Source organism: Hibiscus syriacus, unplaced genomic scaffold (genome assembly GCF_006381635.1).
Source record: "Hibiscus syriacus cultivar Baekdansim isolate YM2019G1 unplaced genomic scaffold, ASM638163v2 tig00110467_pilon, whole genome shotgun sequence".
NCBI lineage: Eukaryota > Viridiplantae > Streptophyta > Magnoliopsida > Malvales > Malvaceae > Hibiscus > Hibiscus syriacus.
This window is the reverse complement of record NW_024062749.1, coordinates 1,695,430-1,718,603: the sequence shown is the minus strand read 5'-3', so window position 1 is coordinate 1,718,603 and position 23,174 is coordinate 1,695,430. Positions and strand designations below refer to the sequence as shown.

The following is a 23,174-nucleotide window of genomic DNA, read 5'->3' as shown; positions in this document are numbered from 1 at the left end:
GTATTTGACATCATCATTGTTGTCATTGACTCGAATTGGCCACTGTAATTAGTACCTTGTTGATCATGTATAATATGATTTCATTCACTCACATGTTCCGTCGAATGCGCTATAGTGCATTACATTGCATCACATAAACCTCCAACCCAATTCGACTGACTCTTTATTGAAGCATGATATGGTGGATAAAAAACTGGAGAAGATACACAAGGGTTGTAATTATGAACTTTCACGCTCCCTACTTTCATAGTGCTCGAATTCGAATCATAAAAAAAATGACAATAATTCTTTTATTACGAAAAAATAAAAAAAATAAAAAAAATAAGTTTAAGAGCTAATGTATTTAAAATAAATTGAAGAAAATATTATAAAAATTAGGCTTAATACCAAAATAAGTGCCCAAATTATATTGATTTTTCTGAATAAGTGTCTAAACTATATTTTGATTCATCTCAGTGCCTAATGTTACAAACGTCACCACTTAGGTGCCCGGGCTGTCAACGGTGCTAATTTCCCTCCTTAAGTGATACATGTCACAATTTGGTAATTTAAATTTTTTTATTTAAAATTAAAAAAATAAATTATATATATTTTTAAAAATAAAACACAAATTTTGAAATAACCCAACACTTTGAAAACCTTCATTTCAACCCTTAAACTCATGTCGACCACCTCCATTTGCCGTCGATGAAGCTCCATCCGTCCTCATTTCTCCCTGACGAACAAACCCCCTATGAAACCATGACCGATCGACGACGAATCAACGTTTTATACCCCGTAAACCCTATGATCAAAATCACAATCCCACAAGACTCTGACGAACAATCGACGACAACTACGACGTCATATGACTAGGGGGATGTGATGGACTATGTCGGCGATGGTGGTCTTGGCCGAAAAAGACCAACGACGGTGGGTTACGATTAGGATTTGGAGATTTTAAGGGTTTTGAGATTTTTTGTTATATAAGAGAAATTAGTTTTTTTAAATATAATAATATTTTTAATATTTTTTAAAATAAATTTCAAAATCACCAGATTGTGACACGTGTCACTTAATGGAGAAAATTAATGTCGTTGACGATTCGAGCACCTAAAATGATAACGTTTATAACGTTAGGCATCAAGACGTGTCAAAAAATAGTTTAGACATGTATTCGAAAAAAAATATAGTTTGGACATTTATTTTGGTATTAAGTTTAAAATTACTAAATACAAGGGCTAAAAAGTTAATTTTTATCTCTTTTAACAAAACTTCACAATTTGTAAAAGACTTGAACTACATGTAATATTATTTGGGGGCTTTCCCGTAATTAGAAAAACACTGAGGGCAAAACGATGAATTTAATAAAAATACGTGAGGTCAAAATGATGAAGTGCAAAACAAATACTGTCTGCTGTCTCGAAGTAAATTCTCAGTAGCAGAACAGGAGGAAGGCAAAGTCTTTCGCATCATATTCTCCGATCCTCTGGGTAGATCCTTTTTCTTAGTTTTTTCTTTAATTTTTTTGTTTAGGATTATAATACAGTGATTTATTATCAAAATCCGCTTTTAATTTATTGAAATTGTATTTAATTATTTGTTTTTGAATGATTTGTCGATGCTTAGATCTAATACTATACCTAGGTTTAAATCATCTTGGATGTGAGAAGATTAGGTTAATTTTTCATGTTTTCTTTCGTAATTCGTTCTAGTTAGTTCAAATTTTGGATTTTTTATATATCATGTTCTTTTGAATAAAATCTCCTGCCGCCCTTACTTCTCTTGGGTTATTGGAATGGTAAAGTTTACCTCTTTTTTGGTTCTCTCCAACATGCCTATGAATTTGGATTATTGAGTTTCTATTGGTTGCTTCTTGAGCAAATCTAGCTTTTTGATTGTTTCTTCGAGTTGATTCTAAAAGCCTTGTTAATGTTCCTTTGGGATTCTTGGGTTTGATGTTCCTATGCTTTGTTCCAAGTGTTTGTCTTCTGCTTCATTAGGTAATTCACCTTGCGATTTGGGCGGATCCAAGGGGCGACTGGCAAGGGCATTGGCCCCGTTGTCTCCTCGAAGCTCCTTCGATCCATAAATTTTAACTAACATAAATTTTTTGGTTTCTCTCTTGCCTTGCAGTATATGAGCTCTGCTCCTTTCTTTTTGTTTCTTTAGAATTATCGAGTATATTGGTGGTTTGTATGATATTCACGGTTAACACATTTGTCGGATTTTTGTTTCAAGAAAGTTGTAGACCACATAAATATTAAATTATGGCTGGACATAGTGATTCAAGTTCGTCTGAGAAGAAATCAAGTGAAGCTATGAACGATGTACTGGTTTTTAGCGCAGAGAATATGCAAAATAATACGAAAGTTATATATTACAGGTTTGTTTTCCATGTTTTCAGCAATGTGATATTATGTCTCGAATGCCATTATCTAAGTTCTGTTTCAATTTGCAGCCGAACATTTATGTCTATCATCGGAGGGGTTATTGCCGGGATTTTAGGGTTCACAGGCTTTATGGGGTTTGTCTTTTATTTTCTTGTCATGGCAATTACTTCAATTGGACTCATAGCAAAGGCAAAATTCTCGGTTCATTCATATTTTGATAGCTGGAACCGGATTATACTCGATGGTTTCATGGGTGGACTTATGGTAAGCTTCTTTAGGCTTCGAGTTGCACTCTACATGTTACATGTTCTAAACTTTCATCGGCTAACAATGTTCTTTAAATTTTTGCAGTCATTCGTGCTATTTTGGACGTATCCTTTCTTTCTTGCAATGATACATGGACACACAAAGTAGCACACGCTATCAAAGCCTAGTTATTAATTCGTAGATTCTGCATTGCCTCTGCTGGTTTTTGTTTGAATTGCTAATAACGCTCGGTCGAGCCGGAAATTCTTAGGAAATAAAATTTGCTGGCTTCTGGTTTATCTTTTACTGCATTCTTTTTGCCTGTCGGGTACTTTCTTTAACACCAATAGATTTGCCTACGACATTGTGCATATATTCTGAAGAACAACACCTCATCGGAGGAGGAGCGGAGTTCACTGCCCCTGCCTTCGCTGCCGGCTGTTTGCTGGCAACCGAATTCTTCAGTGTTTTCGTCGTAAAAACATTAATGGATTTACCTTTTGATTACTTTCTTTTAGACAGATTTTATCATATTCTCTTAGACTTTATGCATTAAATGTTGGTAGCCTTGTTGCTGATATAGAGAGAAGATGTGAGAACTGAACTTAGTTATTTTTTACATCTCTAATGCTTATGATTGTTCCAAGTTTTGCTAAGGAATCCCAATTTATCTTTGAAAATATTAATATTTTTTAGTCAATTTAACCCTTAATATTTTCACTTTATCATTTTAGTTATTATTATTTTTAGTTAAATTTAATCCTAACTTTTCAGAAAGAGTTAAATATGGTCTTTAACCTTTCAAAAATAGTCCGAGTGTTATTTTTTAAATAAAAATGCCAACTAAAATATTATACATGAATTTGGACCTGTGTCAATTCATTAAATTACTCCAACTAAATGAAGGGTAAGTACCCAATTTAGCATCCATGAAATCTGACCATACGTTGGATTTATAATGTCGTGAATGAAGAAGATTGAGTTAAGAGAGTTACTTGATAATGATTTTCTGTTATATTCTATCTTAATTAATTCGATATGAATTAATTAATTAATAAATTTTAAACAAATGATTATATTAAAAAATAAAACCTTATATACTAAACATAAGTACACGTGTAGTTCCATAGGTGAAAAACAGCACACACATCCGCCGCCATTTCTCGCCGCGTGTCTGTCCCCACTTCTCACTAAACCCCAACAGCACCCTACTACTCCCCCCTTTCAGTTCCCACAATTCTTTTGAGGAAACCCAAACGCTCAAACCAAAAAATATGGACGACGAAAAATCAAGTTCACTTCTTCAGGTGAAAAAAAAAATGAAACTTCCCCACATTTTCTTTATTTACGTTTCATAATTTATGTCATTATTAGTTTTTTTATTAATTTTTTCAAAATAATTTTTGATGTTTGAATTTTGTAGTTAATGGTGAATGAAGGGCTGGTGCCATCGCCTGAAGAAGAAGAAAGAAGGAGAAATGTCATTGAAAACCTTAAAAAAGTGTACCCTTTAACCTCTCTTTTCATTTGATTACATTGAATCATTTCCTAAATCTTTTTTTAATGGCTGAAAATTTTAATGGCCTTTTCTTGCAGATAGTAATGGCCTGGGCTAAGCGAGTAGCTTGGCAACGCCGGCTCCCGAAACAAGACATAGCCTCTTGTAATGCTACCTTATTAACATACGGCTCTTATGGTCTCGGAGTAAGTGAATTTACTTTCCTCCCTAAATTAGTTGTAGCTGTCTATGTATGCATAGTCCTGCCACCCACAAGATCAGTGTAGTAATTAAATTCCGGGTTGGAACTGCACATTTTTGGCGTAAAATTCTAAGTGAACCGGTGTTTGATCGGTTCCCTTTAGGAGTGAAGTCTTAGATGCACAAGTTTGATACGAGAGAGCATAATTAAACAATTTATTGTTCTGGTTCTTGGTTCAGAGGAATGCTTTATGTGTTTGGGTTTAGGTGAAAACGGTACTCGAATCACCTGGAAAAGAAGAGATTATAGGAACATAGCTTGCCAACTGAATTTATCAATTTATTTATCCGGTTAATGGTTCGGAGTATGACATTGATGCTTTATGTGTTATCCTTACTGAATTTAGCAGCTGTTATGTGTTGATACAAAAGAATACATCCTCGAGACTACATGGGAGAGAAGTAGGTTTAGGCAAAACGATGCTCGAACTGTACTAGCAGAGAAAAGAAAAGAATAAGTAAAGCATAGCTTGTCATTGTTGCTGACTGAATTGTAACGATTTATTGAACAGGTTCATGGTTCGGAGTCCGACATCGATGCTTTATGTATTGGTCCTTACTTTGCCACCATGGCCGTAAGTATATTTAATTGCTTCATACTTTCTCTCTTTAATATACCTATTTGAGGTTTTGAATTAGTATAGTTTCAAATATGGGTACTTGTAATAATGCAGGAGGATTTCTTTATTGTTCTATATAACATGCTTAAGAGTAGACCCGAGATATCTGAGATTCATCGTGTAAAGGATGCAAAAGTCCCGCTAATGCGTTTTGAGTTCGATGGAATCTCGATAGATCTTCCCTATGTGCAGCTTAAAGTGTTGGCTGTTCCTGAGGTAAGCATAAGTGATACATATTTGCATTAAGATATTATGTTTCGAAAAATCAATTAGCCTTATCTTTTGAACTGCAGAATTTAGACATTTTTGATCCCCTCTTTTTGAGGGATATCGATGAAACTGGTTGGAAAAGCCTGTCTGGAGTGTGTGCAAACAGGCGGATTTGTCAGCTTGTTCCGAACTTGGAGGTACTTCAGCTGTCCTCTCTTTTCTTTTTAATTTTGCTGCCATCTGGAAACTCTGTTTTTCATTTGGAATGTTGTGCATTTTCGGTGTTTGTGATTCTAATGCTTGGTGTATTTTAGAAATTCCAATCGATGTTACGATGTGTCAAATTTTGGGCAAAGAGACGAGGAGTATACGGTAATGTAAGTGCAATGTGCTTTCTATTGCTCGACTTCATCTTTTCTTCGGCATATGATTACTTCGCTCATTACACCAACTAATAATGTATTGGTTGCAGTTAAATGGGTTTCTTGGCGGAATTCATTTGGCAATTCTTGCTGCCTTTGTTTGTCAGTGTGAGCCCAAATGCCAGTTTGAGTGCTCTAATTTCAAATTTCTTCAAAAAATTTGCTTTCTGGCCTTGGCCTACACCGGTAGAGCTTCAAGACGGAACATTGCATCCTACCGTAAATCAGACAGATAAGCGGTTATTTATTCCCATCCGGTTGCCGTTTAGTCCTTATGAATATTGTCATTCAAACATTACCAGAAGCACATTCTATAAAATCAGAGCCGAGTTTCTTCGAGGCCATAGCTTTACCAAGGTACAAGTTATTCTTCATTATTCATCTTCTGTTCTTTTTGTCTGCAAGCACCGAAATCCAGATGAGAGGAGAGGAAACTCAATAAGAAGGGAAGGAAAATATTATATTTAAGAAGGATACCACGTATAAATCTGAACAGCCCCGCTTGATAAGTAGCTTTCACCTTCCCTTTTTCATATGATCGTCTATTATAGATGAAGTCGTTTCTTTCACTCTTTTACAACAGATTAAAGACAGTTTTTCGGTTTTGCAGGATCTTCTGAAGTCTTATTTTGATTGGCACAATGTATTGGAGCCTTTTCCGTACACTAAGAAATATACCCGGTTTCTCAAAATTTATCTTTCGGCTTCTAAACAGGATGAACTCGGAGACTGGGTGGGTTGGATAAAGTCCCGCTTTTGATGTCTTCTTTTCAAGGTACACTTCTCCTATACGAACCTCATTTTTATTTACGGGAACGGGGGACGGTTGTTGATAGGTCCCGGCGAGTTGAGTGAGATATTCTTGATGCATCTAGGATACAAACGAGTAAGTCGAATGTCATTGTTTTTCAAGGTCCATGATAAAGAACAGTTATCTATTTCATACTTGGTAGTTGAGGTTTCGAAGGTTGAATCGGGTGCTTCTTCCCAGTGACCATTTAGGTTTGGGGTTTATTTGTCTGCTGAATAACGTCTCTCATTTTCGAAGTCCCAGCTTGATTTCCGCATAGTCCATGCTTTGGTATGGTCTCCTCTTTAATGAGGTTTTACTTATTGCACAGCTAGAGGAGGTACAGGGTATATGTGACCCTAATCCCGCAGAATATAACGACATCGACACGGCAAAGCCGAACGTCGTTTTTTACTGGGGCTTACAACCAGGCAAAAGTAATGCCATAGACACCGGATCCGTGAAGGATGTTTTCTGGAGGAATATCTGTACCGGCTATCAAGGCCCTTTCGGAGAAATGGAGTTATCTGTTGTCCAAGCTTCTCAACTACCCAAGTGTGCTCAATCCGAAACCGTAAACAGGAAAGGAATGAAAGCTTGTTGGAAGATAATCGACTACGATCAACAACGGATTCCAATATACTCGCAACATCTTCCGCACTACGTCGTCGGATACATCTCGACAAATGGGGACCCCTAGTATCCGAGTGCCGGGGTTTAGAATTAGGCTATCCTGTTTCGAAATTCTAGTTCATATGATGGAGAGCTTATAGCAAGAAACTAAGAGGGGTTTTTTTTTGTATCTGTTGCAGTAGATTACTGTCTTAACACTTCATAGGATTACGTTGATCCATGTCTTCTCTTATATCACAACACCAAAATGAACAAATTCATCTGTTTTTCTCTTCTCCACCTCATATTTTCCTTCACTTTCTTGCCTGCAAACTCTCGAGAATGACGACTTTGCTCGACTACTTGATGGGCTCAGTTTTGAATTTATAAGTTCTTCATTGATCAATAGGTTCGTTTATGCATATATATATATATATATACACACGGGTGTAAATGAACAGAGTATTCGGAACTTTTATGAGTTGAAAAAGAAATCTACAGGAAGTAATTTTTAAGCATTTGTTTTGTTTATTTAATGTTTAAAATATTATTTAATTTGATCACCTAATTTTAATTTTTTATGTAGGACAAAGAAGAAATTAAATAAATTTCTTTATTTTAAGTTATAATTTTTAAAGGTATTTAAAATTTTGCTCTGATTTGTAACTTTTTTTAACAGTGAAAGAAAGGTTACTTGGGTGGAAGTTCTTTAGTAATTATTATTATATTAACTCATGTTATAATTGTTTCATAATTATTATATTTTTTATAACTCTTTTTTGCTCTAACTTTAATGTTTATGTTGCTGTTAATTTCATTTTATCATTCTTGATGTTTGTTTTTATTTCTTAAGTTCTGCAGGTTATCTTTCATTTTATTTTGTTGTTTTGACTGTGTTGTTCGATATGTGACGGATGACGTTTTGTTCAGGGTCGTGGTTGGGTTTTCGGGGGTCCTGTACAAAATCTTATAAAGAGCCCCTATTTTCTAGATATATTCGATTTCGGAGCAACAATAGTGGAGTTTTTTTTAACAAACACTGCGATAGATCCATCTATAATGACGTTTTATCAATAAAGCCGCAATAATAATGGCATTTTTTTGAAAAACGTCGTAATAGGTCCATCTATAGTGGCATTTATTGGAAAAACGCCACTATATATATTTTTTTTGGGGCCCTACGCGGTCGCGCAGTTTGCGCCGCCCCAGCCACGGCCCTGGTTTTGTTAAACTGCTACTCGTATGCTTGCTTCTAGTTGAGATGGTGTATTTTGGGTTTGCTGCTTCTAGTATAGGGTTTTGTTGTTGTTGTTCTTTGGGAGTATATGCTTCTTGACACGCCTTCTTTTGCTTCATGGACATGGATTTTACGCACTGTCTGATAGGTTATGTTATATAGTATTTTAGATGTTAATAGCCTTGCAGTGCTGTTTAAGTTCTTGTTTCGGTGATTGATGATCATTTTAAGACGCTAAGGTTTCATTCATCCTATAGAGTAAGTTCACCCCTATGTGATGCTAGTGAACTATACAATCATGGAGACTAATACTCCTCTCTGGCATTGGTATTCGTATTTCTTGTTAGACACTTATCTTTATCCGAAACTCGCACTTGAACCCGAGTACTATTGTCGAAATCGTTTTTAGGTGGCATCCATTGGATGGTGACTGGGTCATGCAGGAGGGGTTTAGGGTTCTTTTTAGGGTTTGGTATTGGTTTGGGCGTGGGTTCGGGTTGTTTGGGATAATTTGTAGATTTGGGATTAGGGGCCTCGATAGATCCTGGCCTGATATCACGAGTTCAGATAAAATTTGTAATTACAACTATGGGTTTCTATCTAGGATGCTATTGGGAAAGACGAGGATTGAACTTGGACTTTAGCTTGGCTTAGATCTTTCATGCAAATAGTAACTAGGAAATGTTATATCATACCTCCTATTGCAAGATGTCCTCTACATATTGTCATAACCATTTTTTATAAAAAACAATTAAATATTATTTTTAAAAACAATTATGATTTTTTATTTTGAAAAATTGAGTATTTTGGATTAAATTTGGATTAAATTGAATAGAGTCGCCATCGACCTTTGGGTTAGGTAAGTCGAATACCTAAAAACGTCTTTTTAAAAGAAATTTAAGAAAAATCATTTTTTAAGACAAAAATGGTCTACATTTACCAGAAATCAAATTTAACGGGTTCGGGAGTCGGTTACGTGTGGGGAAGGGTAAGCACCCTCACAGCGCCCAAAAATGGTACTGTGTCGCTTGCACATTGTCGTAAATGATGGAAATGATAAATCGAATATAAAATTAACCTATGATCCATTTATTGAGATTTATTTAATTTGCCTCGAATTATTTAAAGAGAATCCTTTAACTCAATCAGAAATCTTGAAATTTGCATTCCTCCGTCGGGAAAGCTATTTCAACCATTTCTCATTCGTAAAAGAATATTCTACCATTGATTATGTTAAAAATACAAATCGAATATAACTAAAAACAATGTTTACATACGAATAAATTGATTAACTAAAAACGTGAATTGAATACAAATTAAAAATTTTGAAATTTACATTCACATAAAATAAAGTAAATTGTCACTTAGAATAACACACATTGCATCGTTTGAACAAATTAATTAGCAAAATATACTCAACTTATTTCAAGTTTCTATGTCGTTAAAATGCCGTATCGGATCATACCACTTCGACCAAGTGGTACTTTCCACGCTCATTCTACGCATATGTATTCTTGAAAATAAAATCGAAAATCAAATATTTCATACATAGATACAAATATAATGAGAATAAATGTAATTGGAAATACAAATATTTACATTAAATGGAATTAAACACATTTACATAATACAAATAACCATGTAATATGTAAAATACATTCATATATATAAATGACTAAAATAAAATAAATAAACATTACAAACCAAAATAAAATACAAAATAAGTAATTAAGGGACTAAAACAAATTAAAACATAAATTCGTAAGGGCAAACAATAAATTTACCTAAAGTATTTATACTAAAACATTGACCATAATGTAAACAAAGTAAATTAAAAATACTAATTAAAATAAAGAAAGGTAACATTCAGTGACTGAAATGAAACATTTGTAAATATTAAAACCAGAATCGAACATAAACAAAAATAGTATGATATATAGCATGAGGGACTGAACAATAATTAAACCAAATACCCAACAGTGACTAAAATGTAAAATACATAAATATCCTGTCCAAATTCGAACATTCACAAAAATACACAACACACGAAATTAGTGACTAAAATGAAACTATTACAATCATTGGGACCAAAGTCAAATATCCACAAAAATGACATAACATACATTAATGGGACTAAAATAAAATATTTATAAATGTGATGGCCAGATTCGAATATCAAAGAAACATACATGAAATATTAAATCAGTGGCTAAGATGTAACATTTATAAATACTGAAACCAGAACCAAATATAAACAAAAATGTTATAATACCTAGGATAGTGACTAAAATGTAAAAGTGAAAAGATAAAGGCTCAAATTGAAATAATGTAAACTTCATTCCATGGCTAAATCGTGCGGTTACAAAGGATCAGGGACCAGAAGCGTAGTTACCCCATGCGTGAAATTACAGAACTCGTCCCCTCAAAACGACGCCGTTCTGGCCCGCGTATAAATGACCAAAATCAGGCCAAAATTCGGTCTAAGCCTCATTTCTTTCATTGCTTAAAACAGAGAGAGGGAGAGAGAGAAAACTCTCTTAACCTTCTCAACGGAGAAGAGATTGGTCCACCACCGGCTACGCCTGCGGCGGTGCTCGCGGCGGCGAACGGTGGTCGGAGATGGAGAAAACCCTCCAAAACCTTCCTCTCTTCACTCTCCACCTAGATCCCCAACTATCTCGACCTAAAGGTAACCCTAGCTCTCTAAATCTGAGAGTTTTACCTTCGAAAGTTTTGACAACCGACGACCGTCGGGCTTCTCGACCTCCAAACCGTGGTGAGATCCTCTCCTCTTCTCTCTTTTCTTTTCTTTTTTATTTTGGGTTCGAAACTCTCTGGATTTTTTTTTCACCGAATCCCCCTCCCTCCGTTTTTTTTTTACAACCCGAATGACCCCCCTTTTTCATTGCATGTATCTTCCTTCTTTTTGTTGTGGTTGCTGAATGATGATATCTAGAACTTAGGGGAATTATGGGTTGATTTGGTAGCTGGTGAAATCCTGAACTTTCGGGATTTAATTTGTTTTTAAATGGGTTCACTGTTGATGATATATATATTTTTTGATTGGTTTTGCTGTTCTTCACTGTTAATAGATTGATGGAGGGACCTTCGGTTACTGTGGATGCAGGCAGCCGGCGTCAGAGGCTGTCGGCGAGGGTACGTTCGGCTTGAGCGGCGGCGGCGAGGGGACGCTCGGCTGAGAAGCTGGAACGTCAAGCGGCGGCGGCTGGGAGGCCAAACGGCTGAGCTGATGATATTTTAGGGTTTCAAACCCTAAGCTCTGCGTGATCTGGACCGTTGGATGGGTCCAGATCCAACGGCCAGAAATGAGGCGGCTGGAACATTGAGATGAAACCCTAGCTGGGTTGTCAAGTGGGCCTGGGATTGGTATTGGGCCTGAACCGGGTCTGCCCCAGCTTGCTGGGTATGCTGTTGGGCTTAGGGATTAGGCCTGCAAAAATTTGTAAATGTAAATTAAATAATAATAATAATAATAATAACGATAATAATAAAAAAAAAAGACCCGGACAAAAACGGGTGTCTACAGCTGCCCCTCTTTGCACATTCTTGTGTTAACAAGAATAGGGAAAAGACTACAATACAACACGTTTTTGTCTGGTTCTCTTTCTTTTTCCTATAAATTGGATAATGTTGGTTGTTGGGGACGCCACTGCTCATACATGATGAAGAGTTCGGGTCGTCTAAGGGTGACATGGTTCCTACGTGATGAGGAAATCTGGTCGAGGGTTGACACTGCTCATACGTGATGAAGAGTTCTTGGCCATCTTAAGGTGATAACACGGTTCCTACGTGATGAGGACGGCTGGTTATCTATGGTTGACACGGCTCCTACGTGATGAGGAGATCTGGTCTGGGGAATGACACGGCTCATACGTGATGAAGAGTTCTGGCCATCTAAAGGTGATAACACAGTTCCTACGTGATGAGGACGGCTGGTTATCTATGGTTGACACGGCTCCTACGTGATGAGGAGATCTGGTCTGGGGAATGACACGGCTCATACGTGATGAAGAGTTCTGGCCATCTAAAGGTGATAACACAGTTCCTACGTGATGAGGACGGCTGGTTATCTATGGTTGACACGGCTCCTACGTGATGAAGAGATCTGGTCTAGGGATGACACGATTCCTACATGATAAGGACGGCTAGCCATCTTTAGGAGTTATGGTTTCAAGAGAAACCAAATTAAAGATTTGTTTCAAAAGAAGCAAACCCAAAGATTTGTTTCAAGAAAATAAACTCAAAGATGATGTTTTTAAAAGCAACTGTCTCAAAAGAGACAAAATTCGTTTAAAGGGAATTGATCTCAAAGATCAGTGTTTCGAGAGAAACAAACTCAAAGATATTTTTGTTTCAAGAAAAACATACTCAAAGACTTTGTTTGTTTTGTTTCAAGGGAAACAGATTCAAATGATGGTAAAATTTGTTTCCAAAGAAACAAACTCAAAGATTTTTCTCAAAGAAACGGTCTCAAGAGACACAAAATTTTGTTTCCAAAGAAAGAGATTCAATTTTTTTTTTTTTGAAAAGACATTGTCATAAGAGACAAAACTTCTTAGTGAGACAAAATTTTGTTTCCAAAGAAACAGACTCAGATTTTCTTCAAAAGAAACTGTTTTAAGGGATAAAACCTTGTTTCCAGAGAAACAAACTCAAAGATGATCTTGTTTTAAGAGAAAATGTTTCAAGAGACATAATTCGTTTCAAGGGAAACGACTCAAAGATGACATTGACAGGAAATTGTCTCATGCGAGACAAAATTTGTTTTAATAGAAACGATCTCAAAGGTGGGTATTTTCAAAAGAAGTTGTCTCGAGAAATTTTTTCAAAGGAAACAAACTCAAAGATTTTTTTTTCCTCAAAAGAAATTGTCTTTAAGAGATAAAATTTTGTTTCAAAAGAAACAGACTCAAAGATGGATTACATCTTAAGTGAGACCAAATTTGTTTCAAATGAAACAATCTCAAAAGTTAGTTTTTCATTAGAAACTGTCTCAAGAGACAATATTTGTTTTTAAAGAAATAGACTCAAAGATGATTTTGTTAAGAGAAACAAACTCAAAGATTTTCAAAATGAACATATTCAAAGATTTACTTCAAGAGAAATTGTCTCAAGAGATACAAAATTCATTTTAAGAGAAACAGATTCAAAGATTTTTTTTTTTTTAAAAGAAATTATCTTAAGAGAGATAACATTTTGTTTCCAAAGAAATAAACTCAAAGATTTTTTCAAAAGAAACAACTCAAAGATATTTATTCAAAAGGAACAAACTCAAAGATTTTTATTCAAAAGGAACAAACTCAAAGATTTTTTCAAGAGGAACAAACTCAAAGATTTTTTCAAGAGGAACAAACTCAAAGATTTTTTCAAAAGAAATTGTCTTTAAGAGATAAAAAATCGTTTTAAAAGATTCAAATATTGTCGATTTTGTTTATATGGAAATAATCTCAAAGGTGTTTTCAAAAGTGTTTATTTTGTTTCAAATGAAACAATTTCAGGATTTGTTAAGAGGGGAAATGTCTCGTGCGAGACAAATCAGCTTTGAAAATCTCAAGTGATATTAATTTTGTTTCATGTGAAGCAAATTCAAAATTTGTATCTTAGGAAAAATGTCTCAAGTGAGACAAAATTTGTTTTAAAATTCTCAAAATTGGTGGAAAAATGTCTCAGGCGAGACATAATTTGTTTTAAAGAGAAAGTTGTCTCAAGCGAGACAAAATTTGTTTTTAAGAAAACTGTCTCTAGTGAGACGACACTTTTTTTCCAAATAAGATAATCTCAAGAGCTCATAGTCTGTCTATTGATTCCTGCATGTTGAGGAAACGTCTTCAGAAGATCTGATTGTTGACTTCAAGAAGCCACATCTGTGGATGTCATTGTTCTTTCAGGTTGAAGACATCTGGTTATTTTTGAACTCTTATTCCTTAAAAAGATCAAAATGATGCATTTTTAACTGACTATCTTGGATGTTATGATGGATGTCAGAAAGAAATTTATTTGATTTTCTTTTATTGAATTTGTCCTCAAGTGAGGAGAAAAATGTCTTTAATACACATGATGATAAATGTTTGATGCAAATTTCATGTATCATGTATGTATGTGTATGTATGTATGTATGTAAGTTTTCTCGATCTGGAAGGAGAATAGTTGCAAGAGCAGTCTGCACTCTATATTTGATTCAATTTGTTCGTATTTCCACTAGGGTGTACTCTTGCAAGCCTTGACCTGAGACCATTTGTTTGCCTTGCCCTATCAAATTTTGCCCCAAAATAGCTTCTTTTGCCCAACTTTGATTCTGAGCTTCGGAGATATATTTGTTGAATTCCAAGATATTTCCGCCGGAGATATTATCTTGTTTGAAAATGTTTTTCTTCTTCTTGAATTTTCAAAATTTTGAAAAATATTGCCTCCTTCTAAGTTTCACAATTGAAGCCAATCATAAAACATGAATTCATTGGATATCAAAAGAATTAAATGCTCTTTTAATCATTGATAGTTACAAATCTTTGACAAATATCAAGATCGACAGGTGGGTTTAGAGGTTGGCTACCTAAATTCTAAGGTGTGTTTCATCCATTGGTCCTCGTGAAGGTAATGACATACCCCTCTTTCTTGATTTGGCATTTTAATCGGAGGCGAACAAAATGACACAACTAGCATAGTCACTTGCTAAACTCTTTAGAACACTTTTGTTTCAGTTCTCTGAAATCTTCAATTTGTTTAAGCTTTGTAGACTTACCTAGTCAAGGTAGTGCAGAAATATCGGTCTAAAAACGAGAATTCTAAGTGCTCGTGTGAAGTCGACTATAACAGGCGTTCCTCAACTCCCTTAGTCCATATTCGCCGAAACTCCTTTTTAGTAAATTTGATTAATTTGCCATTGTTTGGCTAGCTGAATTCAGCTTTATTGTACATATATTTTATAATTGCCTTTATCAAGCTAGCTGAAGGATTCATGTCATCCCAAAGTCTTCGACTTGACAACCACAGTGGAGCATACACCGGATTGCCAAGTACCCGATCAATGTCATGGTTTGAATGTAATCTATTCATAAAGCCAGGGCTTTCGAATTTCCTCTATTACCAATTGCTTTAGCGGAATAGCTCAGCTTTATTGTATACATATATATGTTTTTGTTTGTTTGTTTACGGATTCCATTTCTTAAGCTCGCTGAGGACAACCTGTTATAGTCTCAGTGTTTGTTGAAGGTCAGAAAATCTCATCGTTAGAGTTCAATTCCCAAGCAACTGACCTAAACTATATTCATCTACTTGACCATTCCATCTGAGAAGATTATGATCATCATTGAACGTCATGAACAGAAATAATAACCAATTAGTTTTGCAATCTCATGTGCTAGTTGCCCCATTTTATCCGCTCCTAACACATACCTGTATGCCAAAACCCTTTGATTGACTCTTTATGTGAACAGAAAACTAGCTCGGTCCCTGCAAGAAAATGGTATGTATTATGGTGTACCTCTGGATCAGGATCAAGGGGTCATTGTTTTTGCAGGGTTCAATCTTGTCATTTGTCAAAGATTTACAACCTCAATTATTAAAATGCTTTTAATTAAAATGATATTCAAAGAATTCAAGATTAAAATTTGCTCATTGTCATTTTTTCAAAAGGAAGTATTTTATTTACAATGTTCGAACGTCAAGTGACTTACAAAAATTTAAACATAAGAAGAACAAAAGAAAAACAAATTCAAACAAGATGTCATGCATGAGAATGCAACAAAAATCTCCTGATGGATGCCCCGACCGACTTCCGATCAGAATGCCCCATTACACATTGAACGTTAATGTCCCTGAATCGATCAGATCTTGGACCTTGCACTTTAATGCCCTACAATTCTCAGTGGTATGCCCTGAGATCCCAATGTGATAGCTGCATATGGCATTAATATCATGGCCTTCAGGATATGGGTCAGTTCTTGGTTTGGATTGAACTGGAATCACCAGGTTGTTCTCAATTAGAGCTGGGAGCAATTCCTCATATGTCATCGGAATTGGATTGATGCATGTCTTTTTACGAAAAACATTATGAGACACGGTCCCCAGATTAGTTAAATCCACTAGACTGACCTCAGCTCTTTCCTCAATGTCAGTATGGCTAGTACCACATATCTGGCCATTATTAATAGCTCTTTCAATCATTTCTCCACACATGACAATGTCAGAGAAACTCTTAGTGGAAACCCCTATCATGTAGTCGATATAAGGAGACTGTAATGTATCTATGAATAGAGTGATGAACTCTCTTTCAGTCATTGGTGGATGCACTTGAGATGCAATATCCCTCCATCGTTGTGCGTACTGTCGAAAACTCTCATAATTCTTCATCCCCATATTCTGAAGCATTGTTCGATCGGGGGCCATATCAATCATGTGCTTGTATTGGCCCAGAAAAGCACTAGCCAAATCCCTCCAGGAGCGGACTTGAGAACGACTCAGTTGGTGGTACCACCTTGAAGCGGGTCCAATCAAACTGTCTTGAAAGCAGTGGATCAACATCTGATCATTGTTAGTATATCCAGTCATTCTTCGAATAAACATCGTGAGGTGGGCATTGGGGCAACTGGTTCCCCTGTACTTTTCAAACTCGGGCATCTTGAATTTGGGCGGGAGCACCAAGTTAGGAACTAGTACTAGTTCTGTTGCATCCATCTCGTTGTGAGAGTTTTGTCCTCTCATTCCATGGAATGTCTCTCTGCACCACTGTTTCAAATTATCTGGGATCTCGTTCTTGGCTCTTCTCGTCGCTAGGTGACTGGGAATCCTGTTGGGCGAGATAATTGGTTGCGAACTAGCCTGTGCTTTCACACATTTAACTGTTTCACGGGTCAATGAAATCTTTTCTTTGCTTTTTTCTTGGTTGAGCTCAGCCATCTTTGCTACCATTTGGTCAACTAGGTCTTTTTGGTTTTGCAAGATACGATCCACGGTGGTCTTTTGCATCTGCTCCATTTTAACCTCCCACTCAACTTGCATCTTTTGCAAACTCTCGTTCAGCTCTTTCTTTAATTCCTCAAATTTTGCATCCATTCTCAGTACTGTGTGAATTCAATTGCACAGTTAGAAGTGCTTCCTCAAAGTTTTCGGCAAGGTATGATTAATGCATGTAAACATGCTTAAATGAATGTTATGCAAAATGCAACGATGCAAATGCAAATGCAGAAATGTTGATCCCAACAATGAATATTTTAGAACAATTTTCACCAGAAATAAAAGTTTTCACATTACAAGACAGTCCACTTTACAGACTTGACTTCTCTTAGATGTTGAATCTAAAATGGGTCGCTGCTTCATCTTGGATCTTCATCCTTGAAAATGATGCCCCTCAAGCGTTTTGTAAACAGACTCTTGTAATGCCCCGGCGATGCTGAAGTCAGTGCATCACTCTTCGATGAATAACGTCGGAACGATCATAAATAATAATCTACTGCTGGATTAATCCCCAGACTTCAATCTTAAATGTTGCACGATCTTCGAGCTCACTGCTTTGTCTCGGATCTTTGTATTTGGAACTGATGCCCCTAAAACATTCTGTAACCTAACTCTGTTAATGCCCCAGTGGTGCGGAAGTCAGTGTGCCGCTCCTTGATAAATAGCGATGAAATGATCGTAGATAAAAATCGACTGCTGGATCACTCATCGGATCAGTGGCTCATCATTTTAGTCTCGAACGTTTCACGATCGTCTTGAGCAAGTCTCTTTCTCGTACTCTGTGCATTTCTTTTTAGCCTTCGGTGCATGTCTGTGTACGCGACTGCTTGGTTGAAAACTTTTATCTCTTCTTGTGAAAATTTTCTCTCGAATATCCCCTTGCTGATCAACATTTTCGCATTATGTTATGATGATGCAATGTAAAGAAGAATGAAAAAAACAAAAACAACAGAAAATAAATAAGTTAGTGCACACAAAGAAAATAAAAGAAATTAGTTAGTATAGGTAAGACAATCGATATAGATAAAAGTGTTATTAATATAACACCTACCCATCATGATATCTACCCGAGCATGCTTTAAATAGATAATAGTCCTACCCGTACATGTTATCTACCCAAAATGAATAATTTCAAAAAATTGGTCCTAACCGCATGGTATCTAGTTCGCATGCTTTTATTCAAAAAGAAAACAAATTCTACGAAATTAAAACAAAAGATAAGGGTTTAGAAACACTCCTCCTTTGTGTACACCTAGTTTGGGTACCTACTGACGGACAAAGGTTCGGTATGACTATACCTAGGGTGATCGTTCGACGGTTCATTATATGCTTGGTTTCGGCTCTAACGGAAAAAAGGGACTCGAATTGTCCTTGATGTCGGTGCCCCCTTTGGGCTGCCAGACCCTCAATCCTTACCCATTACAGGTTTCAAACGGACCGAGTTCAATCCGAGGGGATTCACTGCCTTATACCCATACGAGGAATAAATTCCTACGAAGGTATAAGGTATGTATCCCATGGGTTATTTGCTAAAACTCATACGAAGAATAAATTCTTACGAGAGTAAAGCATTCACCCCGACTAATTGGGATCGAAGCTCGTCTCTAGAGCTTATGTTATGCTAATGCGAGTGATGTGTGTGAGGAGGAACATACCTACCTTCGACCCAAAAGGAAAACAAAACAAGGAAAAAATGATAAAATCTTGATAAAGCTGAAAGCCAAAAATAAAATGTTAGTATGACAAAAAACGAAGCAATTAAAAATTTCAATAAACGGATCATAAGTTAACTATGTACTCAAACTTATAATTTCCACTAAGACGACAATGTGTAAGCGACCTACAGCTTGACTCTCTAAAAAAAAAGTCCCCAGCGGAGTCGCCAAGCTGTCATAACCATTTTTTATAAAAAACAATTAAATATTATTTTTAAAAACAATTATGATTTTTTATTTTGAAAAATTGAGTATTTTGGATTAAATTTGGATTAAATTGAATAGAGTCGCCATCGACCTTTGGGTTAGGTAAGTCGAATACCTAAAAACGTCTTTTTAAAAGAAATTTAAGAAAAATCATTTTTTAAGACAAAAATGGTCTACATTTACCAGAAATCAAATTTAACGGGTTCGGGAGTCGGTTACGTGTGGGGAAGGGTAAGCACCCCCACAGCGCCCAAAAATGGTACTGTGTCGCTTGCACATTGTCGTAAATGATGGAAATGATAAATCGAATATAAAATTAACCTATGATCCATTTATTGAGATTTATTTAATTTGCCTCGAATTATTTAAAGAGAATCCTTTAACTCAATCAGAAATCTTGAAATTTGCATTCCTCCGTCGGGAAAGCTATTTCAACCATTTCTCATTCGTAAAAGAATATTCTACCATTGATTATGTTAAAAATACAAATCGAATATAACTAAAAACAATGTTTACATACGAATAAATTGATTAACTAAAAACGTGAATTGAATACAAATTAAAAATTTTGAAATTTACATTCACATAAAATAAAGTAAATTGTCACTTAGAATAACACACATTGCATCGTTTGAACAAATTAATTAGCAAAATATACTCAACTTATTTCAAGTTTCTATGTCGTTAAAATGCCGTATCGGATCATACCACTTCGACCAAGTGGTACTTTCCACGCTCATTCTACGCATATGTATTCTTGAAAATAAAATCGAAAATCAAATATTTCATACATAGATACAAATATAATGAGAATAAATGTAATTGGAAATACAAATATTTACATTAAATGGAATTAAACACATTATTTACATAATACAAATAACCATGTAATATGTAAAATACATTCATATATATAAATGACTAAAATAAAAATAAATAAACATTACAAACCAAAATAAAATACAAAAATAAGTAATTAAGGGACTAAAACAAATTAAAACATAAATTCGTAAGGGCAAACAATAAATTTACCTAAAGTATTTATACTAAAACATTGACCATAATGTAAACAAAGTAAATTAAAAATACTAATTAAAATAAAGAAAGGTAACATTCAGTGACTGAAATGAAACATTTGTAAATATTAAAACCAGAATCGAACATAAACAAAATAGTATGATATATAGCATGAGGGACTGAACAATAATTAAACCAAATACCCAACAGTGACTAAAATGTAAAATACATAAATATCCTGTCCAAATTCGAACATTCACAAAAATACACAACACACGAAATTAGTGACTAAAATGAAACTATTACAATCATTGGGACCAAAGTCAAATATCCACAAAAATGACATAACATACATTAATGGGACTAAAATAAAATATTTATAAATGTGATGGCCAGATTCGAATATCAAAGAAACATACATGAAATATTAAATCAGTGGCTAAGATGTAACATTTATAAATACTGAAACCAGAACCAAATATAAACAAAAATGTTATAATACCTAGGATAGTGACTAAAATGTAAAAGTGAAAAGATAAAGGCTCAAATTGAAATAATGTAAACTTCATTCCATGGCTAAATCGTGCGGTTACAAAGGATCAGGGACCAGAAGCGTAGTTACCCCATGCGTGAAATTACAGAACTCGTCCCCTCAAAACGACGCCGTTCTGGCCCGCGTATAAATGACCAAAATCAGGCCAAAATTCGGTCTAAGCCTCATTTCTTTCATTGCTTAAAACAGAGAGAGGGAGAGAGAGAAAACTCTCTTAACCTTCTCAACGGAGAAGAGATTGGTCCACCACCGGCTACGCCTGCGGCGGTGCTCGCGGCAGCGAACGGTGGCCGGAGATGGAGAAAACCCTCCAAAACCTTCCTCTCTTCACTCTCCACCTAGATCCCCAACTATCTCGACCTAAAGGTAACCCTAGCTCTCTAAATCTGAGAGTTTTACCTTCGAAAGTTTTGACAACCGACGACCGTCGGGCTTCTCGACCTCCAAACCGTGGTGAGATCCTCTCCTCTTCTCTCTTTTCTTTTCTTTTTTATTTTGGGTTCGAAACTCTCTGGATTTTTTTTTCACCGAATCCCCCTCCCTCCGTTTTTTTTTTACAACCCGAATGACCCCCTTTTTCATTGCATGTATCTTCCTTCTTTTTGTTGTGGTTGCTGAATGATGATATCTAGAACTTAGGGGAATTATGGGTTGATTTGGTAGCTGGTGAAATCCTGAACTTTCGGGATTTAATTTGTTTTTAAATGGGTTCACTGTTGATGATATATATATTTTTTGATTGGTTTTGCTGTTCTTCACTGTTAATAGATTGATGGAGGGACCTTCGGTCACTGTGGATGCAGGCAGCCGGCGTCAGAGGCTGTCGGCGAGGGTACGTTCGGCTTGAGCGGCGGCGGCGAGGGGACGCTCGGCTGAGAAGCTGGAACGTCAAGCGGCGGTGGCTGGGAGGCCAAACGGCTGAGCTGATGATATTTTAGGGTTTCAAACCCTAAGCTCTGCGTGATCTGGACCGTTGGATGGGTCCAGATCCAACGGCCAGAAATGAGGCGGCTGGAACATTGAGATGAAACCCTAGCTGGGTTGTCAAGTGGGCCTGGGATTGGTATTGGGCCTGAACCGGGTCTACCCCAGCTTGCTGGGTATGCTGTTGGGCTTAGGGATTAGGCCTGCAAAAATTTGTAAATGTAAATTAAATAATAATAATAATAATAATAATAACGATAATAATAATAAAAAAAAGACCCGGACAAAAACGGGTGTCTACACATATATTAACTATGAGTTTACATGAATTTAAGACATAAATTTCAAGAAAATTAGAATAAAAGGGTCAAATTGTGGTTTTAGTCCCTCTATTTTATAGAAGGAACAAAACAATAATTTGACCAAGAAAACAAAGTGGTAGGGTATGCATGTACTCACTATAACAACAGTCTCTGGCAGCAGTTGCAAGAATATCAGCACAAGCAGCAGTTTGAGGGCAGACGGGTTCAACTTCCTGTTTGATAGCATCGATGACTTTGAATCCCCTCAGAGAATTCGAGTTAGATGGTGCCGTTTTCGTGCCGACGAAATACTCGGTATCATCCAACAACACTGAGCCCTCTCAACCCTGCAAAAGAAAAAACTCACAATATCCAACTTCAATCACATGTTTATACACATGCATAAGTTAAAAGAGTGACTTGCATTAAAAGCAATCATGGAAATGGAGACGAAGCAACGATGCCGCCATTCTAGAGTCTTGGGAAACTGCGTTTTCAACGAAAGAGAAGGCGATGGATTCTGCCTCCGGGCAGCTATTTCTGTAAAAGTCGATCTGCAACGCTATACTATCGTCGTCGACAGCTCGACACATGTTTCGTTCATGGTGTTAGCCACATTAATGGAAAGCATTACCACACATAGACACAAAATCAAACACATGCCCATCCATATAGTCTTTACCATTTACAAATTGCAACTTGAAGCTCTCTCACACACACATGTGCTGCTCTGCAGATTGAAGATTTTGAAGTATCAAGAGAAGTTAAAAGGCAATCTGCCATTTTTGTTTGTATTTTTGAACTATTGGGCTTCAGAGAAGTTAACAGAGAATCTCTTGTTTCATGCCTCATCATGTCCATAAGCAGTGTAGCTTAGGCTAAGGAAACATAGAAAACAAGCCCGATAATATTTTTCTTAATAGTATGGAGTGATTATAACGTAGAATTTGTTTTGAATTTTTTTGGTTATTAATAATACTCAAATGAATAATACTCATTTTAATCATGAAAACCGTCGAATAAATTTTCGATAATGTTAATGCGATACAAGTGAAGACAGCATCTAAGTGCTCAAAATTCAAAAAGACAACTCAAATTTATTCTTCTGTTGAAAAGTGGATGACAAGATTTGATGTTCAACCTCATCTACATATATACACCCATGTGCCTCTACAGAAACTAATATGCAATTTACATAATATTAAACTTTTATCT

At 36.0% G+C, this 23,174-nt stretch overlaps 2 protein-coding genes and 1 pseudogene across 2 annotated transcripts; 2 read left to right on the top strand and 1 right to left on the bottom strand.

Annotated features, from left to right (window-relative positions):
• Positions 1 to 1,390: 1,390 nt before the first annotated feature.
• Positions 1,391 to 3,108, top strand: LOC120127283 (ER membrane protein complex subunit 6-like). Its single transcript, XM_039145226.1, has 5 exons — positions 1,391 to 1,472; positions 2,221 to 2,365; positions 2,441 to 2,636; positions 2,724 to 2,743; positions 2,969 to 3,108. Exons 2-5 carry the CDS (start codon positions 2,250 to 2,252, stop codon positions 2,997 to 2,999), a joined length of 363 nt encoding a protein of 120 aa, XP_039001157.1. The 5' UTR covers positions 1,391 to 1,472; positions 2,221 to 2,249; the 3' UTR covers positions 3,000 to 3,108.
• Positions 3,109 to 4,106: 998 nt separating this feature from the next.
• LOC120127284 lies at positions 4,107 to 7,203 on the top strand (annotated as a pseudogene).
• Positions 7,204 to 21,816: 14,613 nt separating this feature from the next.
• Positions 21,817 to 22,552, bottom strand: LOC120127344 (peroxidase 40-like). The gene is made up of 3 exons (XM_039145256.1): positions 22,411 to 22,552; positions 22,117 to 22,290; positions 21,817 to 21,860 (listed from the first exon to the last, which is right to left on the bottom strand). The coding sequence occupies exons 1-3, from the start codon at positions 22,550 to 22,552 to the stop codon at positions 21,817 to 21,819; spliced, it is 360 nt and encodes a 119-aa protein (XP_039001187.1).
• Positions 22,553 to 23,174: the final 622 nt, after the last annotated feature.

Coding starts and splice junctions, on each gene's coding strand:
- LOC120127344 (XM_039145256.1), bottom strand. CDS start 22,552: ATGTGTCGAGCTGTCGACGACGATAGTATAGCGTTGCAGATCGACTTT. Junction 22,291..22,410: donor AATGGCGGCATCGTTGCTTC/GTCTCCATTTCC, acceptor GAGAGGGCTCAG/TGTTGTTGGATGATACCGAG. Junction 21,861..22,116: donor TGCCAGAGACTGTTGTTATA/GTGAGTACATGC, acceptor AAATTTTTGCAG/GCCTAATCCCTAAGCCCAAC.
- LOC120127283 (XM_039145226.1), top strand. CDS start 2,250: ATGGCTGGACATAGTGATTCAAGTTCGTCTGAGAAGAAATCAAGTGAA. Junction 2,366..2,440: donor ACGAAAGTTATATATTACAG/GTTTGTTTTCCA, acceptor TTCAATTTGCAG/CCGAACATTTATGTCTATCA. Junction 2,637..2,723: donor GTTTCATGGGTGGACTTATG/GTAAGCTTCTTT, acceptor AAATTTTTGCAG/TCATTCGTGCTATTTTGGAC.